General features: G+C 39.4%; 1 protein-coding gene across 1 annotated transcript in view; it reads left to right on the forward strand.

The window, feature by feature from the left end:
* LOC126149252 (uncharacterized) overlaps window positions 1-18,696 on the forward strand; it is a 66,944-nt gene extending 48,248 nt beyond the window's left edge. Inside the window, exons 5-7 of the mRNA XM_049915804.1 lie at window positions 551-878; window positions 8,567-8,795; window positions 18,328-18,696. Of these exons, the coding sequence (XP_049771761.1) occupies window positions 551-878; window positions 8,567-8,795; window positions 18,328-18,617 (847 nt within the window). The 3' untranslated portion in view covers window positions 18,618-18,696. The remainder of the gene's footprint in view (window positions 1-550; window positions 879-8,566; window positions 8,796-18,327) is intronic.
* The last annotated feature ends 1,789 nt before the right edge of the window (window positions 18,697-20,485 follow it).

Here is a 20,485-nt window from a genome sequence, read left to right on the forward strand (position 1 = left end):
ACTTACATTATATGAGCCAAATCACTGCATAATTAAACAACAATAAAATAAACTTTTCGTTATATCACTGTTGCTGCATAGAAGCATTACACCATACTAATGACCCACTCAAAGCATTAAACAGTGCTGTTGCATCAGATCGCTGTCAGCTGCTTCTCTGATTACTTATCTCGTAGATAACTGCCTCATTGTCGGATGGGTCATTTTCTTGCATGGATAGTAAATTTTTTGTCACCCATCTTGCTGTTTATTTTAAGTTACTGCTGCTCACTGTAAAACATTCAGTCTTCATGTTAATTATTAAATTATGACTTGTTTTACTTTTTCGTGTAAGTTCTGTATCATTTAAATAAGAGAGTTTTTAAGAAATTTCCATGTAAGCAGATTCTTTTTAGAGCTTTCTTCTCTGAATCTGACACTGCTGTTGAATTCATGTAAATATAGTTCAGATGAGTAACTGATTTGGTATATTTATGCAATTTTCAACTCAAATTAGGAGGGCTTTTGGATGTGACTTCTATGAAATGACTTTTTTTTTTTTAATTTCCAGATCTTCAGGGAAGGCACGCATTGATATGCCAACTAATGGTGGAGGTGGTGAAGCAAGCACATTATTGCGTACACTAATCTCTTGTCGGAAACTCGGATTGACCCCTAGCGATGGAGCTCATCAGGCTCCACATACAGATAGTGTGGGATCTGGAGCAGTACTAGGTAATTGCACTAACCAGCCACCAACAATAACTGGAGATCGCCGAAAACAGAGTTTTCCCACACGAGCTATAGCAGAAGACTGGGGAGGAGCAGCACATCATCCTCCTGACTTCACTGGCAACAATCCTTGGTGCAATCTCTCACCAGCAGCAAGATCAGGGAGGGTAAGTTATTTACATTGCTCATTGTATTTTTCTCTCTCCTGTCTTTATACTCTTATTCCTATCCTATTTCATGTTCTCAGTGTCTCATCCTTTTTTTTGTGTATGCATGCATGTGCATGTCTTCTTTTAAAGGTTACAGCCCACTCAGTTAATTACCAGAATTCCCAGGGTATTAGTTTGAATAAATTTTCAGTCATCACTATCGTGAGGAAAGCACAACTTAGTACTATTCTGTAGTGCAAACTTTTACTAATATTTGATATTTAATATTCATAATAGTGTAATTGCTTTAGCAACACTCTGCAATGAAGACATTAAACAGAGAATGGATCAAATATTATGTTTGCATAGGAAAGATTGTGGGAAGTAAATACCTGTTTTAGTCTGTAGATAAATTTAGTTTGAAGCACTTGTCCACAGTCTTACTGAAGCTACATAATCATGTGAGTTCTGCAGTATGGTAGCTGCCGTGCTGTTGCCTCACATTGATGTTTGACACAACCAAACTAATGGTAATGAGAAGCTAGATCTGCACTGAAAGGAGAGTGCTAAAATGTTGAAAAATAGTCTTTCAGTTGACAAATGTTATTGCTAATTCTGGGAACAGTACAGTGTAAATATAAATTTGAAATTGAAGTGAGTAACAGTTATAAAATGAAACTTCAAAAAGTGAAAAGTAGCTGAAAAATTTAAAATTGCAAGAAATAGCAGTAGTGTGGAGAAAAAGGACAATGTCCAAGAATGCCTCACGCCTCAGTAGTATGTTAACATTTTGCGGCTTGCAGTTGCAGCTGTAGCGGTAATAAAGCTAAGTACTGACAAAGTTATTTGTGCACTGTTATACAGGTATTAAATTCAATAGTTTTCAGTTGTGTTTCGTGCTGTTTGTGGTGAAATAATGATTTAAAAAATTTATGGAAACGTCCGCTCGCTGTGTTTTATAGAGCTTTCTGTGCATTGAAGTCATTTAGTAAATTTCGTGCTTTAGTTTTCAACTGACGTTTCTTATTGTTTCCAGTGAAATATTTCAGTAAAACTTTCATTCAGTGTTTTAACTTCATTCGGTGTTCCAGTGGCCACTTGAATTTTTGGTTTTAGCTTGTAATTTTGTGAAGTTTTGTTGGTATCGGTATGAGCTGTGGTGTAGTAGTATTAATACAAGTAGTTGCTTACGTAGTAGACAGAGAATTTTGAGAATGTTGGTGTAACTGAACTTAGGTAACGTAGACGTATAGTTTTTTCAGTAACTGTAAAATTTTACCATGAGTGAGAAGTGTGGGCTCTGTCGTAGGTCTATGAGTAGTGGGTTATGGTGTGGGATTTGTTCAAAGTATTTTCATTGGGGGAATGCAGTGGGGAAGCCAGTGGGCATTCTAACGAGAGTCTCTCCTGGGAATGTAGAATCTGTAGGAGAAATAAGTTGATAGAGAAGCAGGAGAGCTAGATGTGTGCCCTGCAGGTGCAGTTACAATGAGCAAAGGGAGGAGCTAGATAGGTTGAGGAGGGTGAAGGGTGGTGGAGAATGGGAACTGGCAGTTGGCAAGAAGGCAGCTAGCAGGAGGAGGTATTCAGACAGCTATACTTCGCGTACATGCAATAGATTTGACAAACAGGGTATCTGCCCCGGTAGGCAATTGGCCGGGGGGGGGGGGGGGGGGGGAGGGGGGGCAAAACAGGGTATCTGCCCCGGGAGGCAATTGACGGGGGGGGGGGGGGGGGGGCTACCAAATTCATATTTTTGAGGAAAAAAGCTTTGTTTCAATAAGCGCTTAGTATCCAGCGCACATTGATCTATCGAATATTCACATGATATTGAAACGCATTCCTGTTCATTTCTAAACATTTTTGAACATATTCTAAGCTTATTTCCGAATGAATCATAAGTTTCATAAATAGATTTTGGAATGTGTGCATAGTCTACATCACTATTTATCTAGAATAAACTTTCCTGCAGACAGAAGGGAACAGGGCTGTATGAGCTGAGTGGAATAAAGCCTAACAGGTGAATGCCAATTGCTGTTTGTTTATGTGGTTGACTGGGTTTGCGAATGATCAGTGTTGTTATAATTACCAGTGAAATCCATAGATTCAGACTACTAGAGTGGAAATAAACGACTAAGAGGAATAACAGGTAAGAAAGATGATATATTATCTTCTCTGTGTATTCAAGAAAATGAAATTCTGAGAGAAAATTTTTGGTCAGACTGCTACACTAGTAAGGGCCAGTTGTACAGACCCCGGTAGCAGCTGCAAGCCGTTGATTGTGGAAGGGTTAGTGAAGTTAACTGGAGAATAAGTTTTGACACTGTGAAGGAATAGTTCTGTAATTAGTGATGACAAGATTGTTTGTTAGGACAAAGAAGGAGAAGAAACAGGGACATCAAACAAATTATGGAAGAATATGACTATTTCAAATTAATATAAAAAATTTGTACTACTACTATTCAATCTCATGCTTGAGAAGCGGGAGCACATGAATGAAATGTGAAACTATCTTCGAACAAAAAGTTAAAGATAACATACACTGAATTGCTTGTGCATGAGGCAATAGACAAAATTCTAATTGTAGCGTGGGCACAGTCTCTGCGGCATGTTGAAAAGCTTCAGAAAGCAAAACTTGATTGGGAAGTGATGATGGATATAAGCGTTGAACCTATCTTCGTAAATTTACTATCAAATTGTTCGGAAACAGACTGAAATAGAAGTGATGATGGTATTACAATGTAGACTTTGGAACAATGTAATAATATTTCTTAGTTTTAAAGACTCGTGGTTTAAAAAATGTGTTTGTCAACATATCAGTTGCACACATAATAATGAGAACTTCCTACCCTTTTTGATTAGGACTTCATATCTTTTTAATTGTATGGACTATAATGTTCAACATATTGCCCAAGGAAAGTTGAGCTCCATCCACCATGTATACCCCAATAACACACGAGAATGCAGCCTGATAAATTCGTCAGAAATCTGATGTTTCCACATGTAAACCTCTGTCACTTTCAAGGCATGAACTGAATAATGGCCGAAAGTGGCAGTAACTGTTACTGGTCGACATATCGGTTTCCGATGTTATCGGTGAGCATTCCCTAGAGATATTCGCAGGAGATGGTTAATTGTTTGCTTGTTCATTGGATTATAAATATGGTCTGTCATTGTAATGTCAAATGCGTTAGTGTACACTCATACTGCCCGTTAACAGCAAAAAATATGACAACTTACTGACATTTTTACTATAGTCTTTTACATTTGTCTTTTCTACCACTAATTCTTATTTACACACAGTGATTGCACGTATCTGTTGACACACACACACACACACACACACACACACACACACACACCTTACTCATTTTTAAAAATTCTATTGAGCAGAAGCAGTTGTCAAGCAAATATAGTGATTTTGGCTTGTGCTTGAAGTTAATTTTACTGTGCATTAAACTTCTACTTATAGTGCAGTTCAAATCACAATAAATGGTAATTATTGCAAGCAGTTTCAATGTCGTTTTGAGAAAAATTGTACTTCACTTCTTCACAAAGCTGTCAGCTGTTCTCGCCTCCCGACGTCATGCAGAGTAAATCTGTGGAGCAGTGGACACACAGTCGTCAAGACATGAATTAATATTCCTCTCATGGGAATTGATCGAAATTGGTTTACCTGTTCTCTGCTGCCGTGCAAGCGCAGTTCTAACCCCCCCCCCCCAGTGCTTCCTTCCTTTCTGCTCTGCCTCTATGCATGGAAGCCCTGTCCTAGGTGATGTGGGCTCTAGTACCATGTAGTACTATATTCTCTGTAAAGCAGAACTTTCACTTTTAAGTTGGACAGGTTTTATTTTCAAAAATCAGTTTTTTTAACTTTCAAGGGTAATGTATGTCTTCACTGAAGTTGTATCCTACTAATTTCTTTTTTACAGTGTTTATATTTATTGTCTTTGTTGCAGTTATTTCTTATGACTTTCTTTGCTGCAATTATTTCTTTTCACTTTCATTGTTGCAGGTATTTCTTACACTTTGTTTTAGTTTATTGTCAGTTTCTTTGTCGTGGTTGTTCATTGCAGGTTTCTGTAGTGTAGTTGTTCGGTGCTAATTTGTTTACTGGAGAGGCTTCTAAGAAATGTGAAACCATTCAGTGAGTTCTGTGTTTTCGTGAGGAATTTGCCAGTTAACACAGTTGCAGTGTGTTTTGTGAAAAGGACTGTTTGAAATGTCTTCTGACTGGGGCCACAGAAGAGCGAAGTGAAGTGTGCTGACTATTTGCATATCCTCCAAAGAGTGATATATAAGGAAAAGGAGAGTGTGACGAAGAGCTCGACAAACCTGGAACTTCCTGGTATTCATTTTGTGTGGCTCATACAGAGAAGGTCAAAGGAAAATTGTGTTGACACAGGTCCCTTCATGTTGGCAATTGAAGAACACATCTTAACGAAAACATCTCTACCCCTGAGGTTTTCCATTTTGGTCACATATAAACTCTCTTGCTCTTCAGAATCCGCGAGTGGAAACTATGGCAGAACTCTATACAGTGAATGATCTTGTGAACAATCTGCATTGTGTGCAAACAGCCTACACCATTTAGCTGCCAGGTCACATGTGTGTCTGAGTTAAAATTCGAAGCCTGGTGGGGGTGGGGGGAATTTTATATATATAAATGGCTTCATCCAGTTGATATTTTCACGAAGAGAGAGCAGGAGACCCTGTATTCTTCTCTGTTGGGGTTGAAGTTCTCCCCCAAATGTCCTCCTATATTTTAACACTTCACCCACACACAAACAACAGTAGTTGTGAGTACGAGCATCGGAATACAGAATGGTTTGATCGTCTTCTCAACCAGATATGCAACTCAACAAGCCCTTAAAAAAGACTGCCTTGACCATAGTGTCACAACTTGAATATTCTGCCAAAGTATAACTTTCTGTGGGCATAGATATTCCACCATTTGTACAGGAATTCTGGGAGGAAACAGACTTGATCCAAGTGTCTCTCACTTTTGCTACCCCTAACGATCATACAACGGAATTGTAACAGTTATTACCACTACCTGTATGGACTAAAGCAGTTGATGCCCCTTTCCGTCATATGTGTTCCAGTGTAAAAATTTATGTTACTGGAGGATCAACTATCCTACTCTTCAAAATGATCACTTTTTAATAACAATTGGACTATGCGATGATGGCTTCAGGACTATTTGCACACTGGTACAATTGTCCACTTTTACTGAGCAATTATGACTAAACACCACACCTGAGACGACTTATACTTCCCTTAGGTAGCATTATAGTCTATCAAGAGGTGGAAGAATTATTACAGCAATCACCCCTACCTCTCTCTTATAACCTTCCTCTGCTGAATACAGGGATGAAAATGCATTTAGTGCTGCATTACCACCTATTCTTCAGTTGGTGCTCAGCAACCAGAGTGTTACATTTATGATACAGTGACATGTATACATTGATCTTTGCTATAGCAATTATTACCTAAATGTTTTATTCATACCCTGTTTGAGACCCACTTATTGTGGTAGTCCATACAAGAAGCTAATTGGGACGCATGTTCCTCTGAAGTATGTGTCAATATCCCAAGAAAAAAATGTTGGCGATATAGTGCAAATGGCTCTGAGCACTATGGGACTCAACATCTATGGTCATCAGTCCCCTAGAGCTTAGAACTACTTAAACCTAACTAACCTAAGGACATCACACAACACCCAGTCATCATGAGGCAGAGAAAACCCCTGACCCCGCCGGGAATTGAACCCGGGCACGGGAAGGGAGAACGCTACCGCACGATCACGAGCTGCGGACGATATAGTGCAAGAAGTGATAAATGAAAGATACTGTTGCCACACCAACAGAAGTCAATGAATGCATGGAGGAATGTTTCATACCAGTCTTTTTGACACAGTCAAATTACTTGGTGTGTTCTGTGCAAGAATGGCAGCCTAAGAGCATTTTCATAGAGTTCTACTCATCATCAAATTTTAACAAAACACATTATTCCGTCTTTTAACATGATGCCCCCATTACAGACTGGAATGTAACAGTGCACTAGCACAATGGAATGATACATCCCTAGCCACAGGTATCTTACACAGCAAATGTTTCATCACCTTAGTGACTATAACCACAAAAGTATCCTGATAGAGTAAAACAAAATTTGCCAAGCTACCTTTTACACTTGGAGTCTGCAGACAGTGGGCGGTCTTAAAGGGAATCTACTAACTTTATTAAAGAGTATTATACTATCAACATTTCAGAGTTAGTTGGTACAACCCTTAGTAATCAAAGTGTACTGGAAAATGGGGTTCCACCCAGGGTTAACCTGGAATGCTGCCCTCTTCACATTTACCATAAGTGCAATAGTCACTGTTGCAGAAACAAATGTATTATTGGCTTTGTATGTTGATGACTTCAACTTCAGTTCTATGTTACTATGCTTAGTGCAATGTTGGAATGTCATCTTCAAACTGCCATCCAGAAGACATTGGAAAAAGCTCAAAACCATGGGCCTCTGTTTCTCACCTACTAAATCCCAGGTAATGAATTTTTGTAGAATTCAATCTACCCACACCTTGAATTATATCTGGATAACCAGTGGCTGGAAATAATTAACAACTTTTGCTTTTTAAGAGTGTTTGATCATATTGTAATACGGTTATTGTGTGTAAAGCGGTTTAAAACAACTGTAGCCAGAAATTAAGCTTTGTGTGCTTCATTGGAAACCCTTCTTGGGGAGCAGCCTGACAAGTTCTAGTAAAATTTATACCATTTGTCAATTTAGCACGACTAGATTATGGACGATTCAATTATGGATCAATAGCCTCTTGCGTATTAGGCCTACTAGACCCTGTGCATCATGGCAGAGTCTGCCTCCTGACCAGAGCTTTCTGCCGAGTCCTGCTGATAGACTACTTGTAGAAGCAGTTATTTCACCTTTAATAGTATGCTACCAATAATTCTAATTAGGCAGTTAAGATGAAATGTAGACTAGAACATAACTGTTGCTCAATTTTTATCCAGAAATCCAACACCCACCTCTTTGTGGACCATTTGAAAATTGGAAGAAGAGAAGAGGGTGGACATTGAAAGCTGTTTTTCCCTGTAATAACTTGCCCACCTACCTCAAAGATGGAACTTCTCGTGTTGTGTATTCCTCAATCTGTTGTATGAATGGATCTGCTATGTTGCGTCAAGGATCATCCAGACCCTAATATTCGTCAGTGTAGGTTTTATTCACTGTAGGTTTTATTTCCTCCCTCATCAATGCACAACATGTAGTCTGATGTATACTGACAGATCAAAGGATGGTGAAAAAATGTGCTATGCATTTATTGCCAAAAAAATTTATGAACTTGCATTCCTTTCTCATAGTATGCAGTATCTACGTGGTAGAATTAGTAGTAATACAGAAATCTCTCACAAATACAATTTAACCTGCTAGAAATATTCTGGACTCGTACTTTGTTTCCACCATTCTACAATTTGATAATGTTCTCCCCAATACAGGAGCCACTTTGGTGTTCCAACTGACATCAAACTATGTAGGTAACTCAGTCAGTGATCTTGCACATTAGCTAACCAAGCCTCCACAATTTTTGTGCTCAGTTACATGTTTTTTGCGTTTAGGAGATTCATGTGATGAACAACAGTAAAACCTTTCACTTATAAATTTTTTATTGACTAATGTTACAGCAACAACTGGCAGCACGGCGAGTGGACTTATCATGTACTAATTGTGGTACCATGACAACTACTATATGGCGGCGCAACCCAGAAGGTGAAATGGTCTGCAATGCCTGTGGATTGTATTACAAGCTTCATGGAGTGAACAGGCCAGTTACGATGCGAAGAGATACAATACATACAAGGCGTCGAAGGCCAAAAGGGGACAAGAATTCTCCAAACCATCGCCATCGTTCCAGTGAGTATTTCATGATTTTTTTGATTTTGTTATCTAAGAGGAAAATGAACATCCATTGTAACCTGCAACACAATATTGAACAAGATGAATTATGCCATAATCCACATTTCAGAGACATGCCATGATTGATGTCAGTCCCCCCTCCCCCCGTCCTCCCTCTGGCATGACAGTCTGTTCTTAGTTTGACCAGAAAGTGTGATTGCACTCTCAATAAATAACAGGAAAGATAACCCATATTTCTGTTATAATGGACACTGCCTTCTGTACACTAATAATACAGCTTTTTTTGTCCTCATTCTACTTGATTTCTTTGCTGGGAAAGGAACTATTGGTTCAAGAAGTTTATAATCGATTTTTTTCTGTTTACGTTTGTTCTGACCTTTCCGAGAAAACCCATGCCAGGGTGGAATAAATGAGATGCTTATGTTTAGTATTTGTTTCCATAAGACACACTCAGGGCTTAGAAAAAGAACAGCAAATAACTAAAATTATCTCCAACAACAATTGGAAAGCAGTGCTGGGCAAACAAAGATTAAAACATGACTCTCCTGCTTATTGCCAGGATGTCCCTTAGCCAATTAGGTCATCTGAGTATGCTTACAGGACTGACTAAACCTAAATGTCACCAATAGTTTCTATCCCCACCTTCTTTTTTGTTGTTCTTTCAACTGGATTTATGCTGTGCTCCAACTTTTCCTAATTTGTGCTAACCCTTTCATTTAAACATAACTGCCATATCCACTATCGTGTCAAATGAGATGGTGCAGTGTTAACGATTAAAGACTCAAAACCCCATCCAGCTTTAGGTTTTTCACGATTTCCCTAAATCTTTGAGACAAATGCCTGGACAGTTCCTTTGAAAGGGTGCAGCCGACTTCCATCACCATCTTTTCTCAGACTGAGCTTGTACTCCAACACTAAAGTTCTTGTTGTCAAAGAGACATTAAACCCAGATCATTCTTCCCTTACAACGTCCTGTATAACCTCAGTTTCCATATTCGAGTCTTTGTCTCCCCCTGTAATTTTTCCCCTCTACAGCTCCTTCCAGTATCTACTTAATTATTCCTGGATTTCATGTCCGACGTCTATCTAACCTGCCACTTCTGGTAAGGATCTTCTATAGACCTATTTTCCAACCTACTCCTTTCAATATTTCTTAATTTCATATTTTTTCAGTCCACTTAATTTTCAACAGTCTTTGATAGCATGACATTTCATGTTTCCAGTTTTATCTTCTCTGGATTTCTAATGATTCACATTTCGCCTTTAGCCAATGTTTTACTTGAGACATGCACTTTCAGGAACTTCTTTCCCATTTCTGTATCAGTATTTGACACTAGTAGATCTCTTAAATAGAAGACAGATTTACAATCTTGTTGCCTAGATAGGTTATTTGTACTTCTTCCACTATTGTATTGTTCCCACCAAGCGAGTCATTATTTTCTTTTCTACTACTACCCATCACCTTCATCTTTGTTTTGTTTATTCTTGATCTGTATTTTGTTGGAAATATTCTGTCCATTCCTAGCAACAAGTGTAAGTTTTCCTTATATTTGGCGATAAGGAATAATGTTGTGTGGGAACCTTAGCATCGGTATGTGTTCCTGTTCTTCTTCATTCCACTTCTGAAAACGTGTTTGGCATACATCATTAACATTTCGAAGCACCAGTTGTGTAATAGTGGTGATAAGCTGCAGTCTTTCCTTAGACTCGTCTTAACACAGACTTGTCTTTCTTGACATTTCCACTTTTATTACTTCCACATTTGGCTTTTGTAGATCTTGTAAATTGTTCTTGTATCTGTGTACTCTAGCACCTGTCTTCTAAGGCTTGTGAACATCTTTTTCACTCGACACTGTTGAAGGTCTCTTGGTTTTTCTTCACTTTGACTTGATTAATAAATGCTATGTTAGAAATAGTTCTCCTCTTAAATTTTCCATTCCTAAAACCAGTTCAGACAAATTGTCCACTCCAACTTGAATAACTTTGTGGTTCCTTCCTCTGCCACGGGTATGTCACTCTGAAGATCTCTTAACAACTCCTGCTGACTTGTTTGGATTCAGCTCATTCAGTATTTTGATAAATTCTGTGTTATTGAATCAATTACTTCTTTGTACATCAACTTTTTCTTCCCTTTATTATGTGTGCCTCACAGATTAACATCTCTACATTTTACTTCATGTCGTGTCCATGGCTGGATTTTGCTGGCAGATTAAAACTGTGAGCCCTTTAGCTTGGTTGGCATTGCTGGCGAGAGGCTAGGTTCTGGGTTTGTGTCCCATTCCGACACACAGTTTTAATCCATCAAAAGGTTTTGTAACTACAAACACTCTGCTGCAAAGGGGAAGACACAATCTCATCAATGGCTTCTCTGCCTCTACTTTTGCTGTCGTTGTGATGACCTGTCATATTTTAACTATTGCTTTCTTTTTATGTTTATTCCTTTTTTATAGAACTGCTGTTGGCATTTTTACTAAGGCCATTGTCCATTGACTCAGATATTTTCTACTTTCTCATTTTGTTCTAAATTTTATGTATTCTGTTTCATTATGCACTTCTTTTACACCCTCTTCAATTTCAGCTTCCTGTTCACCTCTGTCCATATTTGAGTATGTTTGCAGTCCAGCATATGATTTCCAAGTCTTCGTCTATGTTGTAGTCCAACAACAATATGAAGAAGATATATTGCTATTCGCCACATAGAGGAGGCGATTGGCAGATGGGAACATTGGAAAAACACTGCTAGATATTATTTACATGAAATGTATTTGCGGTTGTGAATATGGACAACCATCAGTTGTATAATGGAGTGACAATGAAAATTCATGCCAAACCAGGACTCAAACCATGTTTCCCACTTACTGCGAGCGTTGCCTTACTGTTAGGCTATATGAGCATGACTCATGACCAGACCCAAATTTCTACATTTCATCAATCATGTGTCAACAATTCACACACGTACATTCATTATGTATATTATTGTACAGGGGAGACATATTAATTGGAAGACATTTGCCTGTAGTTGGTGGATAAATACAATATTGCTGTGCCTGTGCAGTTCAGGATTACAATGCGATATTCCTGCGGAAATGCGTGCATGTCCAAAGAAACAGACACTGTGGCGTCTACAAACATTATGAAATACAGGAAATGTATTCACAGTTGTGAACACAGACAACTATCGACTGTGTAATGGCATGACGACAGTGAAAATTTGTACACGACTCCGACACGAACCCGGATTTACTGCTTGTTGCGAGTGGTCTCTTTACCATTAGACTATCGGAGCTTGACTCATGGGCAGGCCCAAACTTCCATATCAACATTTCAGTGACCTGCACTCATACATTAATTATGGATGTCACTGTACTGGAGAAAATTTTAATTGAAAGTTGCTTGCCCAGTTTCAATTGATAAACAAGGTTCTTGTCTGAAGGGACTTTGCAGCGTAATTCTGAATATCACAGGCACTGTAATATCGTGGATATTATTTAGGATTTGGGCTAAATCCTCCTCCAGATATATGCAGGTAAATCAAAACTTGCACACATTCACATTAGCACAACTTGCGTACACATGGCCATGCTCGTCTCTGGGTGTTAAGGCTCAGTTGCATCTAAGGTGAGCATTGATTGGGGGGGGGGGGGGGGGGGGTGCAGAAGAGGCTTGGGCAGGCAGGGGGAGGGATAGCAGGGTAAGGTGAGGGAAGATGGTAGTACTGCCTGTCAGAGTGTGCAGGGATGAGGTGGTGATGGTGTAGTGGGCTACTTGGTTACAAGGTGTAGTATCGTGGGATGTGGTGGTGGTGGTGGGGGTGGGGGGGGGGAGCAGCAAAAGGGAGAGGAGTGAAGTGAGGAAGGAGAAAGGTGTATACAGGTGCACTGGTGGGATGGAAGGTTTGCGTAGGGTTGGAATTAGAGCAAGGAAGGGGACAGGCAGCTGGAGGACAAACTAGCAAAGGTTGAGGCCAGGGGCTTACAGGAATAAAGGAAATGTTGCAAGGAAAGTTCCCACACAACCAGCTCAAAAAGGCTGGTGTTGGTGGGAAGAATCTAGAAGACGCAGTCTGTGAAGCAGTCGCCAAAGACAAGGACTTTGGGATGGCATTCTCAGCAACTGAATGGTCAGCTGTTTGTTGGCCACAAATTTGCATTGGTCATTAGTGCAGACCAACAGCATTTTAGTTTGAATGTCCACATTGAGTGTGGCACAGTTGTTGCAGCCAAGTTGCTAGATCACATGGCTGCTTTCACAGGTGGCACTGCCTTTTATGGGGTAAGAGACACCTGTTACAGGACTGGAGAAGGTGGTTGTGGGAGGATGTATGGGACAGGTTTTGCATCTAGGTCTACTGCACAAATATGAGTCTATTGTGCAAATGTTGGGGAGCAGGGATGGAATGGGGACAGGCAAGGATATAGTGTAGGTTCAGTGGGTGGTGGGTTACCACAGTGGGAAGTGCGGGGAGGATATTCCTCATTTCAGGATACAATAAGAGAGAATCTAAAACTTGGCAAAGAATGTGATTCAATTGCTCCAGTCGTGGTTGGTACTGAGACGCAAGAGGGGTGCTCCTTTGTTGTTGGACAGTGGGTATGTGGTGTACGGTAGGCTGGCTATTGAGAAGACAAGGTAGGGAAATCTCTTTCTAGATAATGTGGGGAGGGCAATTTTGGTCTGTGAAGGTCTCAGTGAGACCCTTGGCATATTCAGAGTGTGTGTACTTGCCCCTACAGGTAGCCATGGGTGGCTAGCCTGTATATAAGGGACTTCTTGATTTGGAATGTGTGGCAGCTGCTGAAGTGAACGTTTTTTCAGTGGTTAGTAGATTTGATGTCGATGTATGTAGTGATGTATATGCCTTTGAGATGGAGGTGGACATTGAAGAAGGTGGCTTGTTATGGTGAGAAGGACCAGGTAACTTGAATGGGGGGAAAAGTGTTGGGGTTCTGGAGGAATGTGGATGGGATGTCCTCACCGTCGGTCCAGATCATGAAGATTTCATCAGGTGTGGGGCTTGGGATTTTGAATGGTTAGGAATGATTCCCTAGATGGCCCATGAATAGGTTAGTGTAGGATGGTGTCCATTGATGTATCACAGCTTTGTTTGTAGATAACACCTTCAAAGGAGAAATAATTGTGGGGGATGATATAGTTTGTTGGCTGTGGTGACCAGGAAGGAGGTTGAAAGTTTGGAGTCAGTTGGGCATTCGGAAAGATAGTAGTCTTCAGTAGATAGAAGGCTGTGAGCATTGGGGACGTCTGTGTAGAGTGGAGCAACAATGACACATGATAAGAAAGAAACAGGAACTGTGGGGTGTCAGTGGAGGAAATGGTTAGTGTATTGTTATAGGAGAGGAGGTTATGGGATTGGGCTACAGGTCATTGTCCACAAGGACAGATATTCTGCCTTTTGAGGCACAGTAAATGGCCACAATGGGGCATCCTAGTAGTTTAGTTTCTGTGCTTAAGGAGGTAGGAGAGTGGGGAGTGGGTGGGGGGCCAGGAGATAGATACATTCAGGAAAGAATTTGTGGGATGGACATAAAGATTTGAGGAGGGGCTTGAGATCCTGCAGGATTTCTGGAATGGAGTCACTGTGGCAGGGCTTGTATGATGGATGTATCTGACAGCTGGCATAGTCTGTTTGCCAGGTAATACTTTTGATTGATAGCTACAGCTGTGGAGCCCTTCTCGGCATGCATGTTATAAGGTTGGTATCAGTTTGTTGATTTTAGATGTGACATTGGTTTCCATGTTGAAGGAATTCGGGAATTGTGGTGGGACAAGGGTCTAAATTAGGAAATTCTGGGAAGTTAACGGGAGTTGTTAGTGGCAATGGGAGTTAATGAGTGGATCTGGAGACAGTGGGAGTGCATCAAAGTTATGTGTAGGTGTAAATTGAGTGAGGCAGAGTTGAGTGTCAGTTTTGGACTGAGTCACTTTGGTTGGGTTAGTGATAAAAAATTGTTCCCACTGTGAGGATCAGGAGAGGTAGATACGGTCTTTAAGAAGCCCAGCAGGATTGAATTTTGGAATGGGTCAAACGGTAATGACTTTGAAAAGATCTGATACCCTTGAGACTGAGGCACTTTGAGGATAGGTTCATCACTTTGTTGAGCACCTGTAGTTCTTTTTAAGTTGTGGTGGTTAGAGTGAGTTCCCGAGAGTGTTGCAAATGTAGTATATCTCCAAGGTACTGTTTGCAGTTATAAAAGGAGGCATAGGTGGTTTGATGGATTTGATCATTGATTAGTTTCCCACTGCGAGGTTAACAACCGAACTCCTGTCTGTATGTCTGCCATCTTTTGACTAAGCCATTTTTATAATGGCGTGACGCCGTATGCCAGAAGGATTTTGCAACTATAGTTGATTATCTCCATTCAAAATCTGGAATTTAACTTGTGTCCCAAGACCGTTGGACCACTATTTACCCACATGATTGCAAAAACTGTGTGGGACTTCACTTTTAATGTACATACTTTATCAGATAGCATCAGCAGCAATTGTAGATTGTTCACTATTGGAGCTGTTGCGTGCAGGAAGGTGTTGTCGCTAGGTAATTCTAAGGAAATACAGAGTTGTATGGGCAGTATTTCCACTTGGGGTAGACCTACTTCATAGCAGCACCTCTTAAATATGGACAAATGTGATATAAATATCCCTAGAAAAGAAAGAACCCAAGATTAATAATAAATACTGAAGCTTGCCACAATGTTCAAAGATATGTACTCTGTAAACCACTGTGAGGTACTGGGTGCTCCCTATTGTACCACGTATTCAAGTCCCTTCCCTCTACATGGAGTGCGGGAATATTAGGTGTTTAAATGCCTCTCTGTTGGTTTCGCTACCCCTATGGGACAGTTGGCATCTATTTTCAAATACATTTCAGCACCCCAATTCTGTGTTCCCTTGAACAGTCTTTTAAGATAGAGTGCACAAGCATTTTGTAAGCAGTCTTCTTTGCAGACTTACTGAATTTTCCCAGTATCCTACCAATGGATCGTAGCCTGCCACCTACTTTACCTACAGTTGTGCCTATGTGATTATTGTACATCTTCTCAGATTGTTGCGCCCAGGTATTTGTGATAGTTGTCTCCTATTGGCATTGTGGTGATGAGATTCTCTAAATTTTATGATGTGCACAATTTTACCTTTTTCTATCATTTTAATGCAAGTTGTCAGTCTTTTCTCCACTTTCAAATCCTATCAAGATCTGACTAGATATTTGAACAGGCTTTTTTTCCCCAGATGCTACTCCATTATAGATAACTGCATTACCTATAAGAAGTTTGAGGGTATCATTAATATTGTCTTCTGGGCTGATAGTACACTACATAACAGCAAGGGTCCCACAGCCAGATTTCCGTTCTTCTGTAGATAATTTGTGCCAGTATATTGCACTATGGCATATTAACCCTTTTACTGTGGTTGGCTTATGTAGAAGTCCGCTGTAATTGGGCCCTGCAGTTGCCGTCCAGCCTGCTCTGCATGTTTACCAATCTGTTAAACAAAATTGCTGTGGAAGCAATGTCTTTGGTGTTATCTACCGGACTTTCTGGTGTTCTGGATAGTTTTGTTTGGCAGTGTTTTGTTACTTGGGCAGTCACTTAGCTTTGTGGACATGCAAAGGATTTTGAGCTTCATTTAGCCATGCAGTGCGAGCAGAGGCACATTTGTTGTCAAAATACCCACTCTGTATTGCCTCCTGTCTCAGCTGTAGATGTTTTATTTTTGTGTAAGATTTTCTTTTGAAAATGAGCAAACTGTTTTACTCAGCCAAAGAAGCCTTGAAGGTGCTATTAGAGAGTGATTTCAAGGGCAGCAGTGAAAATTAATGTGATAGTGATTTATTCCATGACCAAGTGCATTGGCACAATAACCGACTGAGAAGCAAGCATCTGGGAACTGTGCGCCCAGCTGGTCAGCCACACCTCCCATCGTTAAAGGGTTAGGCACATAGTTACTTTATATTTATGCCTGCAGGCATGTGCCCTTTCTCTCTTGTATGAATCTGAGTTAAAGGCGTGACCAGTGTTTCCAGGTTTGCCTTGGCAGAGACCAGTTCAGTTTGTTGTTTGAGATCAGAAGTTGTTCTGTGATTCTACAACAGATGTATATCAGTGGTACTGAATAGTAGTTTTGAGGATCATTCTACTACCATTTTTGTAGACAAAGGTAACCTGTGCATTCTTCCATCTACTGGATGCAGTCCTTTATTTTAGGGATACGTATTATATCGGTGTTAAAATAGGGGCTGACTTCAGTCAGAGAGATCTGTTAAAAGATCCTGCTGCAGTAGTTATTGAAGACTTCATACATTGGCCTTATGATATCTGAACATGTTTCATTTAGCATTTATTTATCTGTTGACCTATGCTTTGTTTTGTACCTATTGTGTAAGTCGCTCTTTCTTAACGGAGGCTATATACCATGGAGGGTCCATCCAATCATAATCATTGTTGCTGCAACTACCTCATGGACGTCCTCAAAGACATCAGGTATATTTGTTCCTGTAGATCTAATATGTTTCTGTTATGAGTTGGCTGCCGAACTATCTGCTTTAAGTAGTTTTAAAAGTAAACATTCCATCCTTTTTTTTTTTTTTTTTTTTTTTTTTTTTTTTTTTTTTTTTTTTTTTGTACCCACCACTAATTAATTGCAACTATCTCAATGGTTTTTGGGTGACTAAAATCTTCTCCAATATTGATAGTATGGTTGGGGAACATGTGTTCTAGTTACATCTAAGGCTGATGTATCTCAAGTATAGATTTATACACACTCTTAATACTGAGTGTTGCCCAAACAGCTAAGAAGGAATGTGAAATGGGAGGAATAATAAATGAAACCAATACAGTGAAGGCAACTGGAAGACTTAGATTTTTTGGGGAGAATTCTGGAAAGAGATGTGCCTCTGTAAAGAAAACTGCATCCTAGATTTTGAATGAATTATTCTGGAGTGCCCCAGTATTTAGAGTATGCACATGAAAGTATACCTATGACTTCAGAATTGCACTGCTAGGGTCTTAACAAGTCTGTACAGCCTGTACAAAATAGTCAGAAGAGTAATTTGATAAACAGTTTTTTGAAGAAAGACAAGCCTCTGTTGAAACCCTGTGGGGGTGAATTTAAAGAGTGGCAATCAACAGTTCTGTTGTCTCTGTTGTCTGTCTCTCATGTAGGGACCATGAGAATAAGATAAAAGTGTAGAGGCATGTGGATATCCATTTTTCCATCACTCTGTATGGGTTTGGACAGTAACAGAATGTTGTTGGGATTGGACAGTAACAGAATGTTGTTAACTGTGGATAGTGTATAACTATCCACTGTTGTGTTTTGCTCTCTCTCTCTCTCTCTCTCTCTCTCTCTCTCTCTCTCTCTCTGTGTGTGTGTGTGTGTGTGTGTGTGTGTGTGTGTGTGTGTGTGTGTGTGTGTGTGTTACCTCATATTAAAATTTGGAAATTGTTGTTGCTTTATTTTGTCTCTAGTTTAATTGTATTAGTATTTTTCTGTGAAATATAATGTTTTGCAGAAGCAGCCAATGGAAATATAGCTACAGAGGAGCCAGCAGACATGCTGGCAGCTTTACGTCGACAAATACAACCGCATCTAATGTTGGCGCTGCAGGCGGCGCCAGGACTTCCTCCACATTCGCAGGGACATCCTCCACATGGTCCTGCTTCGTTGTCAGTCATCAAGTCAGAGCAAGATTCTGCAACTGCTGGGGGCTCCGACAATGAATCTGAGGAACATGATAGGTCAGGTGAAAATGACCTTTCTGACCTCCCCCTTAATTTGGTGGCAACCAGCTTAGCTGATTGATAATCGAACAGAAAGTCACTGTAACACAGGGATAAACTCAGGTTCTGTTGCTTCAAGAGTAATACACAATATGCACTGACACATACAAAATTAAAGATAATGGCTTTAGAATATGCAGATGTTGTAAGAGATCAATTATCCTATTTTAAATAACAATCCAAAACAGTAGTAATTATGCTCTACAAATGTATTATAATTTTTTAAATAATTTCATCATATTTGGTAATGACATGACATTCATATATTTCAGTATTGAAACCACGATTTCCTCACACTTATATGAAATTTAGATAACTGCAGTGAAAGAATTTTCCGTTGCTTAATGAAGAGCACAAATCTGAAGAATTATGGCAAGTTTCCTTTGTCCTGTGTGATCAGTTTCATTTTGTGAGAAAATCATTCTACAAAAGAGAAATCACCAGTAATGTTTTATATCACCTACAAGCTCAACATCCAGGAAGGTGCCCGACTGTTATTTTCCAAAAAGCTAAGTGTCCTACTGAAGACAAAGCTGTCATGTTGAAATGTGGCAACAAAAATATACAAAAGCTCAATATGAGCAGCATGTGCATTTCTTTCCAGCTTTTATGGCTGAAGATAAACAGTAAACAACAGTGCTGGTGCTGCTGAGCCCTGAATAAGATAGGGCCAGTGCAAATGTGAGAAGACAACGTTTGTGTGCAAAAATGTTGTTTTCACATTTTTTCTTAATTTCTACTACAGAAACAAAAACTGCAGTAAAATGTGAAAAATTTTAACCTGAAATCCCGTATTTGTGAATTCTATTTTCTAATTCCTTGAAATTCATTTATTCACCTCACCTGTTGATACACTTTTGAAAACAAATTGGACTCCATAAATAATTACTTGCTGTCATTTTATAATTTGGAAAATCAGCAGATGTTTGGTTTTACCCTGTCACATTCGTCACATTAGTTGTTCAAAAGTGTTTTCATGATGCTACTGAGGACATTTATCATTGAAATATAACAGAAACCATTTTGTTCATCGCAAGGCCAGTTGTCAGATGTACTTATTTCTGCAACCATTTCAACGACTCCAGAAAATACTTGTGTCTCAGTAAATTCTACAAATGTGCTAGCAGCACCTTAACAAACTCTCTGTGGCATTATTTTGGAAGTAACAAGACAGACAGATTTGCAGTGCCTATAGCAACATTTTAACTGTGGTTTCAAAGTAAAAATCTTTCATGGATAAAATACTGTCTAACATCAAAGACAAACTGTTTTCAAAAGTATTTGCAGAATATTTGTTATGCATTACTGTAGAGCAAAACTGTCGTATTGTAAGAAGTAAAATTTGAATTTAAAAGTGCCTGTGCAGAATGAAGCTGGTTTGATAGGAATTAGGTGGGTGCATAATCTGTATTTGATGTAAATTCTGCATTCATCTAATTTTCAGAAATATTTTGCTGTTTTGGATGGTTAAAGTTTGTGGATTTCATAACAGTGCACAAATGCTGTGTAAGATTACATAGCTGTTGCTTTTGAAGTCTGTCTTCCCTGTGTTACAGTTGTATCCTCTTATTCTAAGTGGAAACTGTAAAAATGGCTTTGTTTCAAGTGGTAAAGTGTGCAGCAAGTTGGACAGTGAATTTTGTTGCCACAGCTGCCATTATTGTAATGCCATGGCTGTTCCCAAAGCAAGATAATTGTGTGAATTTAATTGTACTAATAAAATTTGCAGTATTTTTGTGGAGTATGAAAGATAGGTAGGGGTTGCTGTATGTGTCAACATTGTCTAACACCAAGTCGTATTGTAACAAACCACATATATATTTTCTAAATATATTCATTTTAAAATATTATGTGCTATTGGCTTGATGAGCATTTTTATAAAAAATGCTA

The sequence above is a fragment of the Schistocerca cancellata genome, chromosome 2, assembly GCF_023864275.1.
Source record: "Schistocerca cancellata isolate TAMUIC-IGC-003103 chromosome 2, iqSchCanc2.1, whole genome shotgun sequence".
Taxonomy (NCBI): Eukaryota; Metazoa; Arthropoda; class Insecta; order Orthoptera; family Acrididae; genus Schistocerca; species Schistocerca cancellata.